The 17,815-nt window shown below is 42.1% G+C and overlaps 1 protein-coding gene across 2 annotated transcripts in view; it reads left to right on the top strand.

Annotated features, from left to right (window-relative positions):
• The window catches only part of DOP1B (DOP1 leucine zipper like protein B), a 224,042-nt gene that overhangs the window by 40,365 nt on the left and 165,862 nt on the right, over positions 1-17,815 (top strand). For both annotated transcript variants that reach the window (XM_030202211.1, XM_030202212.1), the window contains exons 5-9: positions 1,775-1,964; positions 3,430-3,528; positions 7,777-7,900; positions 9,798-9,907; positions 16,612-16,726. In XM_030202211.1, coding sequence (XP_030058071.1) covers positions 1,775-1,964; positions 3,430-3,528; positions 7,777-7,900; positions 9,798-9,907; positions 16,612-16,726 — 638 coding nt within the window. The remainder of the gene's footprint in view (positions 1-1,774; positions 1,965-3,429; positions 3,529-7,776; positions 7,901-9,797; positions 9,908-16,611; positions 16,727-17,815) is intronic.

The raw sequence follows: 17,815 nt of genomic DNA on the forward strand, positions 1-17,815 counted from the left end.
TTTTACAGATTTTGAAACACAACCCCTGTAAACAAATAAAAACACCCCCAACCCTTCAACAGGTTTCTTCAGTGTCCAAAATCTAAACCTTTATTATTAGCATTTGTATAGCGCTACCAGACGCACGCAGCGCTGAACACCTGACACAAAGAGAGACAGTCCCTGCTCAAAAGAGCTTACAATCTAAATAATACAGACAGACAAGACAGTTACGGGTGAGGGAAGTACTGGGTGAGAAGGAAGGAACAAGGGGAGGGCAGATAACTAACACTGTATACTCACCCGGAACCCGTCCATGCTTCAATGTGGACACCGAATGCAGCGAAACGAAAGTGGCCTGCCAGTCAAACCAGAAGACCATGCAAAACACACTATACAAAAATCGGAAAAGAAACGTAGCAATTTGTCCATAACTCAAAAAAGGCCCAGGCACCTTTTAAGTTCCTGCAGTTGTCCACAGTGCATAGCTAGCTGTTGGCTTACTCTGAAAATATTCCAAAACCTCTGATAGAAACCCAGCTTGTTTAGAACTTCCAAATTCATCTAGGGCATTTCTTGCTGTCTTACACCTGGCTGCAGTTAAACAACAAATAACAAACTACGTGCTTTTTAAAAAAAAAATTTATTTTTTTACATTTGTACCCCGCACTTTTTCCCACTCATGGCAGGCTCAATGCGGCAGGCAATGGAGGGTTAAGTGACTTGCCCAGAGTCACAAGGGAGCTGCCTGTGCCGGGAATTGAACTCAGTTCCTCAGGACCAAAGTCCACCACCCTAACCACTAGGCCACTCCTCCACTTAATCAAGATCAACGGGAAAATCATAGTAATAAAAATATCGCCTATCACCGGGTCATGTCTCAATGAACTCCAACATATTCAATGTGAAAGAAAAACAAGTGTTTTGGCAAAAATTTATTTCAGAACATCCCTACCACATATGTAACTGTCCTCTCCTTCCAAATTCCACCCATTACCTGTCTTATAATTTGTTGCTAATCTAGCTGGGGTCAGATACCAGCAATAATTTTATATTCTTTCTCTATAATATTAGCCAAAATGATCAATCATATTAAAGAAGATTGCCTTACAATTTGATTAACATTCTAAGAAGAATGAACTGATAAAATGATTTGCAAACGTGAATAGAATACAACAGCAAAGAGGAAATGAAAAATATTAACAAAGTCCTTAAAAAGAAAATTAAAACTTGGGATTATATTGAATTGACCAGTGTACAATAAATGGTTAAAATACTTTCACAATACTCTTCTCTTCAAATAACGTAAAAATTATCATAATACCAGTAGTTCAACTTTCCATCATTCAGAGGATTCCTTAGCAATAACCCGTAATGGCTCCTCTAAGCTTCTTTGGAAACACATTTCTACAGGATATTTCATTCCATCAAGACCTCCTAGATTGTTTCTGGGAAGCATCCAGTGGTGGGGATTCTGCAGTGCCATTGTTCAAAGTTCTTGGGAAGAAAGGAGTCATGGTCATTGCACAACAGTGACATCTGCTGGCCGGAATTAGCGTGTATATTTGTTTGTTTCTGGATGGATCTTTTGTGTTCTTTGATGATTTCAATTAGGAAGATTGGGGAGTATAAAAATAATTGATATCTCTTGGGTAGTTTTGAATGAAGGACTGGCATTCTAGCCCAATCTGTTTTAGTTCCAGTTGCGCCTGATGCACAAAGGCCTATTTTAAGTTGTGTGTATGTCTTTTTTTTTCTATTTGTTTTTTTTTTAATTGTCTCTCTGGTCCCCCAGGACAGATATACTGCTTCAGAGGCTGTCTTTGCTGATAGGCCAGGAGATGTACTACAGTGCCCTCTGGGGGAGTGTGCTGGTTAGCCCTTCCATCAGACTTCCTGCTTCCCTCTTCGTTGTCAGTCACATCAACAGGGATCTACCTGGCAAAAAACAGAAATACATGCTGGGGATGGACCACAAGCTGGCGGTAAGCATATGACACATTATGGGACATCTTGTGTCTGCTTTGAGACTGGCACTAGCCTCTGGAAAATTGCTTGGGCAAGGGAACGAAAGATTAATTAATCTACTGACAATAACTGCACCCTTATCACTCACTTAGAAAAGCTTGGCCAGTAAAGGCGAATGGAGGAGGAAAGATGCTTGTTCCCAAATTCTGCTGCCTTTATAAGTGGATTGTTCTGCTGGTAACAGGACGTTAAGGGCTCCTTTTGCAAAGCTGCGCTAGCAGTTCTGGCATGGCAAATGTGATGAAGCCCATAGAAATTGAATGGGCTTCGTCACATTTGCCATGTGGGAATTGCTAGTGCAGCTTTGTAAAAAGAGCCCTAAAACTTTTACTTTTAATGTTATCTTTAGACTCCAAACCAGATCTCGGCTGATCTGAATTCAGTGCATTTTTTTCTGTTTATACTTAGTGAAAATGGGTGAACTGACCTGGTCAAAAGACCAGTGGGGGTTTTTTTTTTTGTTTTTGTTTTGTTAAAAATGATCTTTACGTTTCCCTAAGGTTCCACTAGTCTCTCCTAGACATTGTTTTCTTGTTATTTGAAGGAGATTCTTTTACTTCCTGATAAAGCTTTTCCTCCAGTTTCTCGGATTTATTGTCTACTTACTTGAGCCTTTGAAACCTCTGGACCCTAATTTGGAGGCCAATGTCTTTAATGTTTCTGATATTTTAGAATCAATTACTCTTGCACCTACCATCAGATCGTGACTGGTTGTTAGTTTATGTTTTAAGAAGAGGGAAATATCTTTCTTGGGTTGTCAAGTATGGATGTGAACACATGCACATAGAAATGGCTGTGTTCTGGCTACATTCTATTTTTTAATCAAGTGCTAGTCTTTGATGGTGTGTACTTTGCTGTTCACGTGGGTGGAGTTTGGGCAGAATGTGAGCGGGGTGACTGAATATTGTAATTTGCATTGTTCTTTGGCTGCTGAGGTATGAGTATTTACACCAGCTGTTTAACTGGTTGTGCCATATATCTACACACGTATTTGACCTGTTACACTAGTGTTCTGTAAATGAAAGCAGGTGCCTCCTTTCTTATATAGAGTACAGCCATCTTCATGGAGCATACAAATAGGGACGCTGTTACAGAATGAGCCCCCCCCCCCCCCACTCCAAGAGTACATAAACATATTTACATCTTTTTTGGAGGAGGTGTAAATTCATACGTGGGCATTGGTCTGATTCTATGGGCTAATTTTATAAACACACCTAGGCACCTATGTTGCCTTTATAAAACAGGCTTAATATAGGTGTGGGGGGGGGGGGGGGGTTTGTTTGTTTTTAGAATTTTCACATAGGCATCCTGTTACCAAATACCCCCATGCAATTGTTTTACAATAGACTGTGATAATAACCAGGTTAACATACATCTTATTCAATAAGCTGCCAATGGACCATTCTGTCTCCTGTCCTGCAGGTGAAATCCTTGTGTGTATCGGTGGTAGATTCGAATGTTCTGGTGCAAAGGAATACACTGGAAGTCCTCCTTTTCTTTTTCCCATTTTACACATGTTTGGTAAGAGACATTTCACCCAGAAGTGAATATGTGTATTGCCAAGGGAGAGCAACGTTTGAGTGGAAGCTTTGGGGAACAAGATCTAAAACTCTCCCCTTTCCAGCCTGCTGCACTGTGCATGCCTGGAATAGACTTTCTGAGATGGTAGATTATGCTCTCTCTCTGGCCTTATTCACATTTTGTCTAAATATCATAAGTACATAAGTAATACCACACTGGGAAAAGACCAAGGGTCCATCGAGCCCAGCATCCTGTCCACGACAGCGGCCAATCCAGGCCAAGGGCACCTGGCAAGCTTCCCAAACGTACAAACATTCTATACATGTTATTCCCGGAATTGTGGATTTTTCCCAAGTCCATCTAGTAGTGGTTTATGGACTTGTTCTTTAGGAAACCGTCTAACCCCTTTTTAAACTCTGCTAAGCTAACCGCCTTCACCACGTTCTCCGGCAACGAATTCCAGAGTTTAATATCCTCCTCCTAAACTGCTTTTAAGTCTCAACTTCTTTCCCTGCTCTTTCTATACCTTTTTAAAAGCCCATATGTAGCATTCATGTCTGTCCTCCACTTGTAGTTTCCCTCCCCAGGATCCATTCCTTTCTCCTCTCCCCCAAAAATGCATTTGTATTTCTGTTCCTCCTTTCCTATTCTTTAACTAGAGGCTGCAGGCTTGTACTGGCAAAAAGCACAGAGCATTCGTCCTAAGCTCTAATTGGTGTTATTGGCAGAATGCTTTGTCCTTTAGCTATATTTGCATTCCTTGAACCAGCATACTCTGTCCTTGCTCTCTGATGTGATGCATTGGCTGAGGAGCAGGAAGATGCCAGAGACAGAAGGTGCATTGAAGCTGTGTCAGAAAGCAACAAGTTATAGCTGTTACACAGCGTATTTCATTACTTCCTGAGCCTCACAGGATGGCAGGATTGTATCGACTGGATAGTGGGATGGCACCTTCAAAATTTGGGGAAGTAATTTGGACAGGCTCTAGGTAGAAGTTTAGGCTACCCCAGTGGGAGATGACCTTCAAAAGCGGGAATCTTGGTGAATTTGGGAGACTTGGCAGGTCTGCATTAGCAGAATTGTACTTCTTTTCTGTGCCTTCAGTTTAATTAGAATGAGAAGGGCAGGCCAGAAGTTCTACTTCTAGAATGACTTCAAAAAGGACCTCCAACTACAAAAAAAAAAAAAAGAGTAAACTGGCAAGAAATAGTACACTTTTTGTAATTAGTTAAGAGCAGGAACCAGAGAAGCTGCTGAGTTTTAAATGCTCAGTGGTGCCATTTCTGAGAATGGTTCATGTATCTTGCAAGCTGTGGGGGGGATAGTTCTTATTTAGTGTGGAAATTTTCTACTAGAAAACATTCTTCCTTCAGTTTTAATCACAGGTTTATAATAAACCCTGGCTTTGTTCCAAATAAAATAATATTTTAGAATTAGTGATAAAAATAGCTGGAACATACTGAGAAGTGTACTTTCAGCTCTCCCCCCCCCCCCTCCTGCTTTTCCTACCTTCACACCAATCCTGTACCTTAGAGCTGAGTGTGTAAAGGTTTGGTCAAATTACTGAAGGACTGGGCAGTAAATAATTATAGCCAGGTAGACTTGATGTCTCCACCTCTTACCTCTAGGAATGGACAACATAGAGCAAACTTTCCTGTTTAGATCTACCAGGTATTTTCCAAGTGACCCAGATTGGCCACTCTCAGAAGCAGGATAAAGTACATACAGTGGGGGAAATAAGTATTTGATCCCTTGCTGATTTTGTAAGTTTGCCCACTGACAAAGACATGAGCAGCCCATAATTGAAGGGTAGGTTATTGGTAACAGTGAGAGATAGCACATCACAAATTAAATCCGGAAAATCACATTGTGGAAAGTATATGAATTTATTTGCATTCTGCAGAGGGAAATAAGTATTTGATCCCCCACCAACCAGTAAGAGATCTGGCCCCTACAGACCAGGTAGATGCTCCAAATCAACTCGTTACCTGCATGACAGACAGCTGTCGGCAATGGTCACCTGTATGAAAGACACCTGTCCACAGACTCAGTGAATCAGTCAGACTCTAACCTCTACAAAATGGCCAAGAGCAAGGAGCTGTCTAAGGATGTCAGGGACAAGATCATACACCTGCACAAGGCTGGAATGGGCTACAAAACCATCAGTAAGACGCTGGGCGAGAAGGAGACAACTGTTGGTGCCATAGTAAGAAATGGAAGAAGTACAAATGACTGTCAATCGACAAAGATCTGGGGCTCCACGCAAAATCTCACCTCGTGGGGTATCCTTGATAATGAGGAAGGTTAGAAATCAGCCTACAACTACAAGGGGGGAACTTGTCAATGATCTCAAGGCAGCTGGGACCACTGTCACCACGAAAACCATTGGTAACACATTACGACATAACGGATTGCAATCCTGCAGTGCCCGCAAGGTCCCCCTGCTCCGGAAGGCACATGTGACGGCCCGTCTGAAGTTTGCCAGTGAACACCTGGATGATGCCGAGAGTGATTGGGAGAAGGTGCTGTGGTCAGATGAGACAAAAATTGAGCTCTTTGGCATGAACTCAACTCGCCGTGTTTGGAGGAAGAGAAATGCTGCCTATGACCCAAAGAACACCGTCCCCACTGTCAAGCATGGAGGTGGAAATGTTATGTTTTGGGGGTGTTTCTCTGCTAAGGGCACAGGACTACTTCACCGCATCAATGGGAGAATGGATGGGGCCATGTATCGTACAATTCTGAGTGACAACCTCCTTCCCTTCGCCAGGGCCTTAAAAATGGGTCGTGGCTGGGTCTTCCAGCACGACAATGACCCAAAACATACAGCCAAGGCAACAAAGGAGTGGCTCAGGAAGAAGCACATTAGGGTCATGGAGTGGCCTAGCCAGTCACCAGACCTTAATCCCATTGAAAACTTATGGAGGGAGCTGAAGCTGCGAGTTGCCAAGCGACAGCCCAGAACTCTTAATGATTTAGAGATGATCTGCAAAGAGGAGTGGACCAAAATTCCTCCTGACATGTGTGCAAACCTCATCATCAACTACAGAAGACGTCTGACTGCTGTGCTTGCCAACAAGGGTTTTGCCACCAAGTATTAGGTCTTGTTTGCCAGAGGGATTAAATACTTATTTCCCTCTGCAGAATGCAAATAAATTCATATACTTTCCACAATGTGATTTTCCGGATTTAATTTGTGATGTGCTATCTCTCACTGTTACCAATAACCTACCCTTCAATTATGGGCTGCTCATGTCTTTGTCAGTGGGCAAACTTACAAAATCAGCAAGGGATCAAATACTTATTTCCCCCACTGTAAGTACATAAGTAATGCCATACAGGGAAAAGACCAAGGGTCCATCGAGCCCAGCATCCTGTCCACGACAGCGGCCAATCCAGGCCAAGGGCATCTGGCAAGCTTCCCAAACGTACAAACATTCTATACATGTTATTCCTGGAATTGTGGATTTTTCCCAAGTCCATTTAGTAGCGGTTTATGGACTTGTCCTTTAGGAAACCGTCCAACCCCTTTTAAAACTCTGCTAAGCTAACCGCCTTCACCACTTTCTCCGGCAACGAATTCCAGAGTTTAATTATACGTTGGGTGAAGAAAATTTTCTCTGATTGTTTTACTTCAATGGACTGTTGATCTGACCCAGTTTGATGTTTTTTATGTTCTTGTGATCACGTGCCTGTAATGCAATGAGCAGGTTAAGATTGTAAGCTCTTTGAGCAGGGACTGTCCCTCTATGTTAAATTGTACAGCACTGCGTAACCCTAGTAGCGCTTTAGAAATGTTAAGTAGTAGTAGTAGTAGTTGTGAAATTAAAATCAAATTGGTTCTAATTAACTGTATGATATTAAAATTGTGACCCTTTTGCTGCCCCCTCCCACCAGCATATTTTACCCAGGTGTTGCAGTGTTTTGAGTCACTCAGCCTTCTGCCACTACAGTATACCACAGCCGCAGGGAGGTCAGGTTTTCAGGATACCCAAAAATGAATATTCATGAGATAGATTTGCATGCACTGCCTCCACTGCATGCAAATCTGTCTCATGAATATTCATTGTGGCTATCCTGAAAACCTGACCTGCCTGTGGCTCGCGAGGACTGGAATTGCCTACCTCTGTTCCAGCCCAACAAGGGGGTTCACCATTGCTTCTAAATGCTGTATTTGATGTTGCATTATTTTTTGTTTCTAGTCCCTCTGAAGAAGTGTGTTAAGCAGTGTCCATGTTCTTCATCTAGGATGCCAATGAATGCTCCATTCCTCTCCTCAAATCTGACATGGTGCACATTCTTTCAGCAGCCTCGCAGACCCTTCTAAGAAGAGATATGTCCTTGAACAGAAGATTATATGCTTGGCTTCTAGGTAAAGAACCTCACCGTGCACCTTTTTGTCTCCATTAGTTTCAGGGTTTGTTTGTTTGTTTGTTTGTTTTAATTCTTTCCAGTTCAATGGAAGTCAGAGAGAATTATACAAAAGGGGCCAAGAATATCTGTCGATAAGATATAATACCGCCAGAGACCCCCACTGGAATGGTGGAGGGCTGAAGGAGGCTGAACCTTAAAGATCAGGCCATATAGAAACCCTGGTAAAGTCAACAATGTTATGGCTTGTACGACTAGGAGCTTGCTGGAAAAGCATGGCCTAGTTCTTGGCCCAGATTATGGCCTACATAAGCTAAATTAGAAAAGTTAGGTCAAGAAAATATGAGACAAAATGGAGATCAGAAAACAAAATGGAAACTCTAAAGTGTCAGTTACAAAGTGGATTTTCCCCAGTTTCCCCATTTAAGTTAGAAAAGGTTTGTTTTTCTGAAGTATCTGCAGATGCGAGGAAATAGTTGAGAAATAAGGGGTAGCAAGTTTGTGGTCAACTAGTTTGAAATAAACAAGTCTAACATAGAAGTAAATGGGTCCCATTAGTTTGAATGGGAATAGGAAAGTATAAAAGACAGGGGATTTTGGGCGTGTCAGAGAAGACATAGTAACATAGTAGATGACGGCAGAAAAAGACCTGCACGGTCCATCCAGTCTGCCCAACAAGACAACTCGTGTGCTACTTTTTGTGTATACCCTACTTTGATTTGTACCTGTGCTCTTCAGGGCACAGACCGTATAAGTCTGCCCAGCACTGTCCCCGCCTCCCAACCACCAGCCCCGCCTCCCAACCACCAGCTTTGGCACAGACCATATAAGTCTGCCCAGCACTATCCCCGCCTCCCACCACCTGCTCTGGCACAGACCGTATAAGTCTGCCCAGCACTAGCCCTGCCTCCCAACCTCCAGTCCCGCCTCCCACCACCGGCTCTGGCACAGACAGTATTAGTCTGCCCAGCACTATCCCCGCCTCCCAACCTCCAGCCCCGCCTCCCACTACCGGCTCTGCTATCCAATCTCGGTTCGAAGTTCTAGAGGAGATGCTGCCCGACTGTCCACCCATCTGCTTGTATACCTGTTTCTGCTGTATTATTGTGGTAAGCTATGATAAAGCTGATTATTCTTGCAACCTGTTCCCTCACTCTTTCCTATAGAATATTTAGAAACTTAGTTAAACTCTTGGGGTAAAAATGGTGAGTAAGATAATACCTGATCACACATATACCGGTTGGAAGTCAGATAAGCGCAGACACCACATAGATGACAGCCTTCAGGGGAACCTCCCTGGTGGATGGCTAGTTTGCCATCCTACCACAGAGGGTCTTCATGGGTCCATCCAACCCTAATTAAAAACACTGTTCAAGCTAGTTCTGTACTAACTACTTCTAAGCAAGCCAGCTCAGTGGCATGAAATACATTACCAACAAGGTCTTATAGTTTATACCGCCGTTACTAACAGGCAGACTTGTGTGCCTGGGCTAGCTATTGTCTCTAGGGCATTCTTCTTGCTATGAAGTTCATTTTTCTACCATCTCTCATTTGCAAGGGCTGAATTGTTGAAATGCTTTGATATGGTTCTTTTTAAATGTTTTATAAATGCATAGATATTCATGATTTACATTTTTTAAACCACACAGAAATCTGTTTATGGCATATGTTATATAAACATGAACAGTTGGACAATCATGTTGGAAGTCCCAGCTAAGAGTTTGGACACTGTCCTTGAATGTTCATTCTCTGCTCATGGGAATCCCGTTCCAGAGCTGGTATGCACTTATGGCAGCTTCTGAACCAGGTCTATGAGAACCTGGGCAGTGGCCAAACTGGCAAGAGCAGCAGATATATTTGTGGCATATGCTTCTGAGTTCATTTCTTTTGATTTGCAGGCTCAGATATCAAAGGAGGTGTATTAGCTTCAGAGTCAAATATCGCAACATCTTTTGAAGACCATTCTTCCAGATTTTTTGAGACGTACTCAAGAGAGTTATTAGTTCAGGTAGGTAGTGTAATCCTGAGAAATAAAAATCCTCAGAGGAACTGGATGAACTGCTGGTGCTGCCTATTGAGTAGACGCTCTACTTTAATTAGTGGAGGAGTGGCCTAGTGGTTAGGGTGGTGGACTTTGGTCCTGGGGAACTGAGGAAGTGAGTTTGATTCCTGGCACAGGCAGCTCCTTGTGACTCTGGGCAAGTCACTTAACCCTCCATTGCCCCATGTAAGCCGCATTGAGCCTGCCATGAGTGGGAAAGTGCGGGGTACAAATGTAACAAAAATAAAATAGACACTGTTGGACATTCTACATGGAATGTTGCTACTATTGGAGATTCTACATGGAATGTTGCTATTCCACTGGCAACATTCCATGTAGAAGGCTGCGCAGGCTCTGTGAGTCTGACGTCCTGCCATGAGTGGGAAAGCGCGGGGTACAAATGTAACAAAACAAACAAAAAAATTATGCAGGTGAATGTTAAAAGAAGCAAACTGTAGTGATGTACCTGTACAGGTGATTTAGCCAAGATGGAGTAAGTTGGGAGCAGGGGAGGGGGGGGGGGGGGGTTGATTTGGGTGGGTGGGTAGGGAGAAAATTATCAAAAATGATTGTGATTTACAGTTGATGTTGGACTTTAATTGTTTGGAATATCAGAGCAGTCTGTTGGCTGCACTGGCAAGCATTGTATTTTTCTATTATGTTGTGTTCAATAAACATTTTCAAATTAAAAAAAAAAAAAAAAAAACTGTTCAGACTATAGTACACCTTCCCCTAGTTGCCTGAGGAAGGGAACGTTAAGTGTTTTTTTTTTTTTAATTTACTTCCTAAAATATGAACTGTTTCTGCTCAACTACTTTGCTGTGTTTCTTGTAGTAGACAATGTTTTTCTGGCTTGCTTGGTATTCCATTAGTCATGGGGTAGATATGCAACAGAGTTTAACTGGGCAGTCAGCTAATGGCTAACTGAAACTGCAGCCAAAACTTATCACCTGGTTTTGGCCAAAACCGAAAACTAAAGTTTGGTTGGGTGAATGTGAACCAATGAGGCCCACTGAGATTTGTCAGAGCCTGCATTTGGCAGCCCTCTTCTAAACCCACAAGAGATCCCCCCCCCCAGTCCCAGGAACCGCAAGCACAGGCTGACAACTGGGAGAGCCGCATAAACAAGGACTTCTTAATTCTGGCATGTGTAATGTTCCCATGTCAATGGCAGATGTAGTTAAATATTTTTCTTAGTCGAGATCAGGAGGCGGGGCTGGTGGTTGGGAGGCGGGGATAGTGCTGGGCAGACTTATACGGTCTGTGCCAGAACCGGTGGTTGGGAGGCGGGACTGGTGGTTGGGAGGCGGGGATAGTGCTGAGCAGACTTGTACAGTCTGTGCCCTGAAGAGCACAGGTACAAATCAAAGTAGGGTATACACAAAAAGTAGCACATATGAGTTATCTTGTTGGGCAGACTGGATGGACCGTGCAGGTCTTTTTCTGCCATCATCTACTATGTTACTGTATCATAAGAACAGCCATACTGGATCAGACCAATGGTCCATCTAGCCTAGTATCCTGTTTCCAAACAGTGACCAAACCAGGTCGCAAGTACTTGGCAGAAACCTAATTAATAGCAACACTCCATGCTGCCAATCCCAGGGCAAGCAGTGGCTTCCCTATGTCTGTCTCAATAGCAAACTATGGACTTTTCCTTCAGGAACTTATCCAAACCTTTTTTAAATCCAGTTAAGTATATGTGTTGCCATTCTGGGACAGACCGAAGGACCATCAAGCCCAGTATCCTGTTTCCCTGCTGTTTCCAACAGTGGCCAGTCCAAGTCACAAGTACCTGGCAAGATCCCAAAACGGTACAATATATTTTGTGCTTTATATCCTAGAAATAAGCAGTAGATTTTCTGAAGTCCATTTTAATAATGACTTGCGCACTTTTTTTTTAGAAAGCTGTCCAAACCCTTTTTAAACCCTCTAAGCTAACTGCTTTTACCACATTCTCTGGCAAAGAATTGCAGAGTTTAATTACATGTTGAGTGAAGAAATATTTTCTCCAATTCATTTTAAATTTACTACTTTGTAGCTTGATTGTGTGCCCCCTAGTCCTAGTATATTTGGAAAGAATAAACAAGCGATTCACATCTTACCCGTTCCACTCCACTCATTATTTTATATACCTCTATTATATCTCCCCTCACCATCTTTTCTACAAGCTGAAGAGCCCTAGCCATTTCAGCCTTTCCTCATTTTCATTGCCTTTCTCTGTACCTTTTCTACTTCCACTATGTCTTTTTTGAGATGCTGTGACCAGAATTGCACAGAGTATTTGAGGTGCAGTCGCACCATGGAGCGATACAAACGCATTATAACATCCTCGCTTTGAATTACTGAATTACTGAAAGAGATATTCCCATCCCCACCAGTACTGGCCTTCCGACAGCCACCCAACTTAAAACACAAGCTAATCAGAAGTAAACTTCCATCACAGACTGAAAAGGAACAGAAGGGCACACTTCCCTGTAATTTATCCAGTTGCAAACTATGCCAAAACATTTCACAGGACCCCACAGTCATCCACAAAGGAAAGATATTCAACATAAAGGGATCTTTCACTTGCTCATCTTCCAATGTGGTATATATCATTCAGTGCAAAAAATGTAACGAAGGATGCTATATTGGAGAAACAGGCCATATGCTTAAGACAAGATTCAATTTACAATGAACAATACAGCCAGTAGGGCCCCCACCCTGGTGGGACAGCACTTCACAGAACCAGGACACTGTACCAGTGATTTCACAGTGAGAATACTGAAAGGTAACTTTAAAACCATACAAGAACATAAGACCTTTGAAGTCAGAATGATTGAATATTTTAACACCCAACAGAAAGGACTTAACAAGGATCTGGGGTTCCTGGCCCATTATAAACCATAAAGCTGTATGTGTCTGTTGATCACCCTCCCCTCACCTATCCACACCCATCCTGTTAGAATATCAATGATATGCTTTGATGTCCCCATGCATACCTCCGACCCACCCCCATCCTCCCACCCTGTCATAGTAATGCTTGAATGTTTTCACTTACATATACTGTCAGCTAGCACATTTGCTTATTTCCGATCTGAGGAAGAAGGGCAACCTTCGAAAGCTAATCAAGAAATGTATTAAGTTATGTCCAATAAAAAAGGTATCATCTTATTTTCTTTTCCATGTTTTATTTTGTTTGATTTCTATTGATAACCTAATAATACCTAACATTCTATTTGCTTTCTTTGCCGCCGAAGCACACTGAGCAGAGGGTTTCAAACTATCGTCAATGATGACTCCTAGATCCCTTTCCTGATCGGCGTCTCCTAATGTGGAACCTTGCATCACGTAGCTATAGTTCTGGTTCCTCTTTCCCACATGCATCACTTTGCACTTGCTCACATTAAACATCTGCCATTGGGTTGCCCAGTCTCGTAGGTCTTCTTGCAGTTTTTCACAGTCCTCTTGTGATTTAACAACTTTGAATAACTTTGTGTCATCGGCAAATTTAATTACCTCACTAGTTATCCCTTTGAGGCAGGAACTTTGTAAGAACATGTTTAAAAAAATCGTGATTACCAGCTTTTTGTGCTCACCCAAACTGTGCACAGGTAACAAGAGAAAGTAGCATTGACATGTTTCCCGTTTTGTATTTAGTTATAAAACTGATGAAGGACAAATATGATATAGATCTTTACTAAGATAGGGTTAAGGCGTGCAGACACTGGTCTACAGTATGGACATTTTATATAGTGTTTTAATCAAACTTGTGGCATGCAGAATCTAGATTCTTTGAGAGAGGAACCTGCAGTGAGTGTTTTCAAGCACAAGTACTGGTCAGCTTATAGTGTTGGTAGAGAAATGTTATTACAATGAAATGAAGTTTATATATTAGAAAATAATTTGAGAAATGTATTGCTCTTGATTTGTGATTTTTCAGAGCATATAACGTCAATAGGCTTTTTAAATATGGATTTATAGTCTTCGCATTCTGTAACATCAAGGGTTTTTTTTTATTCTGAATTGTGCATCAGTCTGGTATCTATATCATACCCAACGGAGAGCTTGGAAATTCTTTAGAATCATCCAAATAGTATCCCAAGTAAAAAAATATATATAACTAGTAAAACAGGCCCGTTTCAGATCAAATGAAACGGGCATTAGCAAGGTGTTCGTCGCCAACATCCCCCCTCCCTTCCTGGCCAACCCCTTCATTATTCTTCCATTGCTCCGCCCCCAACGTCATGAAGTTTGACGCAAGGGCGGGGCCCGGAGCGATTTCCCCCCCCCCCCCCCCAACGCCTCCCTCCCTGCCAACCCCTTCGTTCTGCCATTGCTCCGCCCTCGAGGGCGGGGCCCGGAGCGATTTCCCCCCCCCCAACGCCTCCCTCCCTGCCAACCCCTTCGTTCTGCCATTGCTCCGCCCTCGAGGGCGGGGCCCGGAGCGATTTTGGTGGCTTCACCACCACGAACCTTCGAACCTTTTTGAAGGAAGTCAGGGCTTGGCTTCACTGACGTCAGTGTCCTCAGAACATTGAGGGTGAGTTTTATTATAGTAGATAATTTAAATAATAAAAACCACATTTTACCTCTAAGCAAAATAGTCTCTGCATACATGGACCTCAGCTAATGAAAACTGAAACTAAAAGTCACAATGGTTTTACAGTGGCTGACTTTGTGCCACATTTGGAGTGACAGCTGATGTGATATCTACACAGAGAGGTTAACTCCTAAGGAACTTATCATCCCAAATTACAGACATAAATTCTGGCTAAATTTTTTTATCAAAAGCACCTCCTCTCACCTCAGATTACCTTACAATCCCTGGTGGTCTAGTGGTGTAGTCAGGGCAGGAGTGATCCCCAGTTTCTCTTGCCCCTGGCTGCTATGATCTCTTGAGGCACTGTTTTGAGATTGCCACTGGAGGTCATGACAGCCATTTTGAGAGCACAGCCAGCATGGGCAAGACTGGGGATCACTCCTGCCCTAGACTGCCAGGGATTGTAAGATAGGCCCAAGGGGGGGCATCTACAGGTGGGGATGGGGGTGGAGAGTAGAGTTGCACGGGGACAGAAATTTCACCCGTCCCCACTGGAATCTAGCCCGTCCTCGCAAGTAATCTCCTCCATCCTCGCCCGTACCTTGTACTAAAATAACAATATGGTCCAGTTGATAGATAAAATATTGTTTTCTACCTTTGTAGTCTGAGCATTTTATTTTTCCATTCAATTTTGTCTATATCTTCTGATTTTCTTTGGGTTTTTTTTCCTGCCTTTCCAGGGTCTTCTGTCTGTTTGGCATTTCTTCTTTCTTCATGTCTGCTATCCATCTTCCCTGTATCCTTATCTGTCCTATCCAGGACCTCTCTTCTGTGTCCCTGTTCCTGTCTACTCCACATGGGTCCTACCCCTCCCCCCAGCCTCTCTCATGTTCCTCTCCCAGGATATTCTGTGGATTTGATAGTTTTTTGCTTTCTAGGTATGGAAGTATAGCACAGTTGTTGGTTATTCCTTGACAAAGCCCAATAAAACTAATGGGCAAAACAGGACCCTGTCGGATGAATTATTTAAAATAAGACATTTTAAAGATAAGTGCTACTTTCGGCAATCTTATCAATATTTCTGACAATACATGTAATACTTAATGGTTTTTGAACGATAAATATGTGAAAAGTTATTGAACTGGAAATATTAAGAGAGGAAAAGAGAATGAAACAGAGGGTTTTTTAGCCAATGAAGAAGTGCTGTTGTGCGAGTCTGTAAACACAATAATATTCAGACCACTGATGTACAGAGGCCTGTTTCCTCCTTCAGGCTCTATTTCCTTGTTTGAAAACTTCAAGATAAAATATAATTTAGTTGCAACCACAATATTGCATAACCATATTTTTTGACAAGTGTTCTTTATTTAGATGGTTTGAGTTCTCGATTTTTTTTTTAAAGGAGAATCTTAATGCACAGAAGCCCCAAATAACATTTCCGAAATGTTTAATACATTGAAAAACAAGCATGGTAGTAAGGAAGAGCTTATACAAATGAGAGAGCACAAGGATCATATGTTTCAGGCAAAAAGAAGCACTGCTATAAGCCTGTAAGTCCAGTTTGGTGGCAAGTTTTTTAAATGGTGCATTTTATTATCCAAAGATTATGTGCAACTTATTAAGGAAGGGGGAAAAATCCGTAGAAAACTTGTGCAAGCAAAAAAGCAGGGTGATAACTTGCCTGACGTCCTGTCCCCCAGATTAAGAATTGGAAAAATCCCAACTAACTTTGCACAAGGTTTTGCTTGCACAGTTTTTCTGTGGAATTTTTTTTGCATAGCAAATGCTGCAGGGCATTAAATCCTTAATAAAGCATCACACTGGTTCAAAAACTGGCAATAAACTGATTTGCAGGCTTTTTTGCATTTTTTTCCCAAATCTAAATCTGGTCCCACACCAACAGTTAGTGTAAACACAGGTTTACATACCGCTGCTTTTTCTCTGAATCACCCCAACCTATTTACCGATACTTCTTTACTGTACTTGTCACTGTAATAGTACCCCTACACTGTATTTGTTCACACCGGAGTCTGTAACCACCTCTCCGGAACTATGTAAGCCACTTTGAGCCTACTAATAAGTGGGAAAAGGTCGGATAAAAATGTAACAAATAAATAAAAATTTTCAATATTTTCCCGTTTTGCAGGCTTTGGTAGAAATACTGCATCAGAAGCTCATGGATCCTAACTCTGAGCAAGGACAGCAGGTGTATCTGAAGCCTTTCCGTATTCTAATTAGTCTACTTGACAAATTGGAAATAGGTAACTTTGAACAATCTTATTGCTACAGCAGCCATTGCACATTTCAGCAACCAGTTCAAAAGCTGCATTATTGCCTTTTTTTTTGACCTGGTAGTTTCCTCTTCCTCCTTTCATATTTCAGCTCAGTCGGACTCAAAGCGGGGATCTAGTGCTGTGAGCCTTCATTTGCTTCTAGCTGAGGATTTTTTTTTTTTCACAAGAACATAAGTGTTACCATACTGGGACAGACCGAATGTCCATCAAGCATAATATTTGGATTTTGTTTCCAACAGTGGCCAATCCAGGTTACAAGTACCTGGCAAGATGCCAAAATAGTAAAATAGATTTTTATGCTGCTTATCCTAGAAATAAGCACTGGATTTTCCCCAAGTCCATCTTAATAATGGCTTATGGACACTTATTTTAGGAAGATATCTAAACCTTTTTTAAACCCCGCTAAGCTAACTGCTTTTACTACATTCTCTGGCAATGAATTCCAGAGTTTAATTACTCATTGAGTGAAGAAATATTTTCTCCAATTTATTTTAAATTTACTACTTGGTAGCTTCATTGCGTGCCCCCCTAGTCCTAGTATTTTTGGAAAGAGTAAGCAAGCAATTCACGTCTACCCGTTCCACTTCACTCATTATTTTATAGACCTCTATCATATCTCCCCTGAGCTGTCTTTTCTCCAAACTGAAGAGCCCTAGCCGCTTTAGCCTTTCCTCATAGAGAAGTCGTCCCATCCCCTTTTACCATTTTTGTCGCCCTCCACTATATCTTTTTTGAGATGCAGTAACCAAAATTGCACACAGTATTGGAGGTATGGTTGCACCATAGAGCTTTACAAAGGCATTATAACATTCTCATTTTTGCTTTCCATTCCTTTTCTAATAATAACAAACATTCTATTTGCTTTCTTTGCTGCCGCTGCACACTGAACAGAAGGTTTTAAAGTATCATCAACTATGAAGCCTAGATCCTTTTCCTGTTTGGTGACTTCTAATGTGAAATTTCATAATTACATCCCACCCCCTAACACTAGTTTATTACTGTAACAGTCCTGGACTTGAGGGGAGGGTGGATGGGGAAGTTGTGAGTCTGTGCTTT

Source organism: Microcaecilia unicolor, chromosome 4, assembly GCF_901765095.1.
Source record: "Microcaecilia unicolor chromosome 4, aMicUni1.1, whole genome shotgun sequence".
Classification (NCBI taxonomy): Eukaryota; Metazoa; Chordata; class Amphibia; order Gymnophiona; family Siphonopidae; genus Microcaecilia; species Microcaecilia unicolor.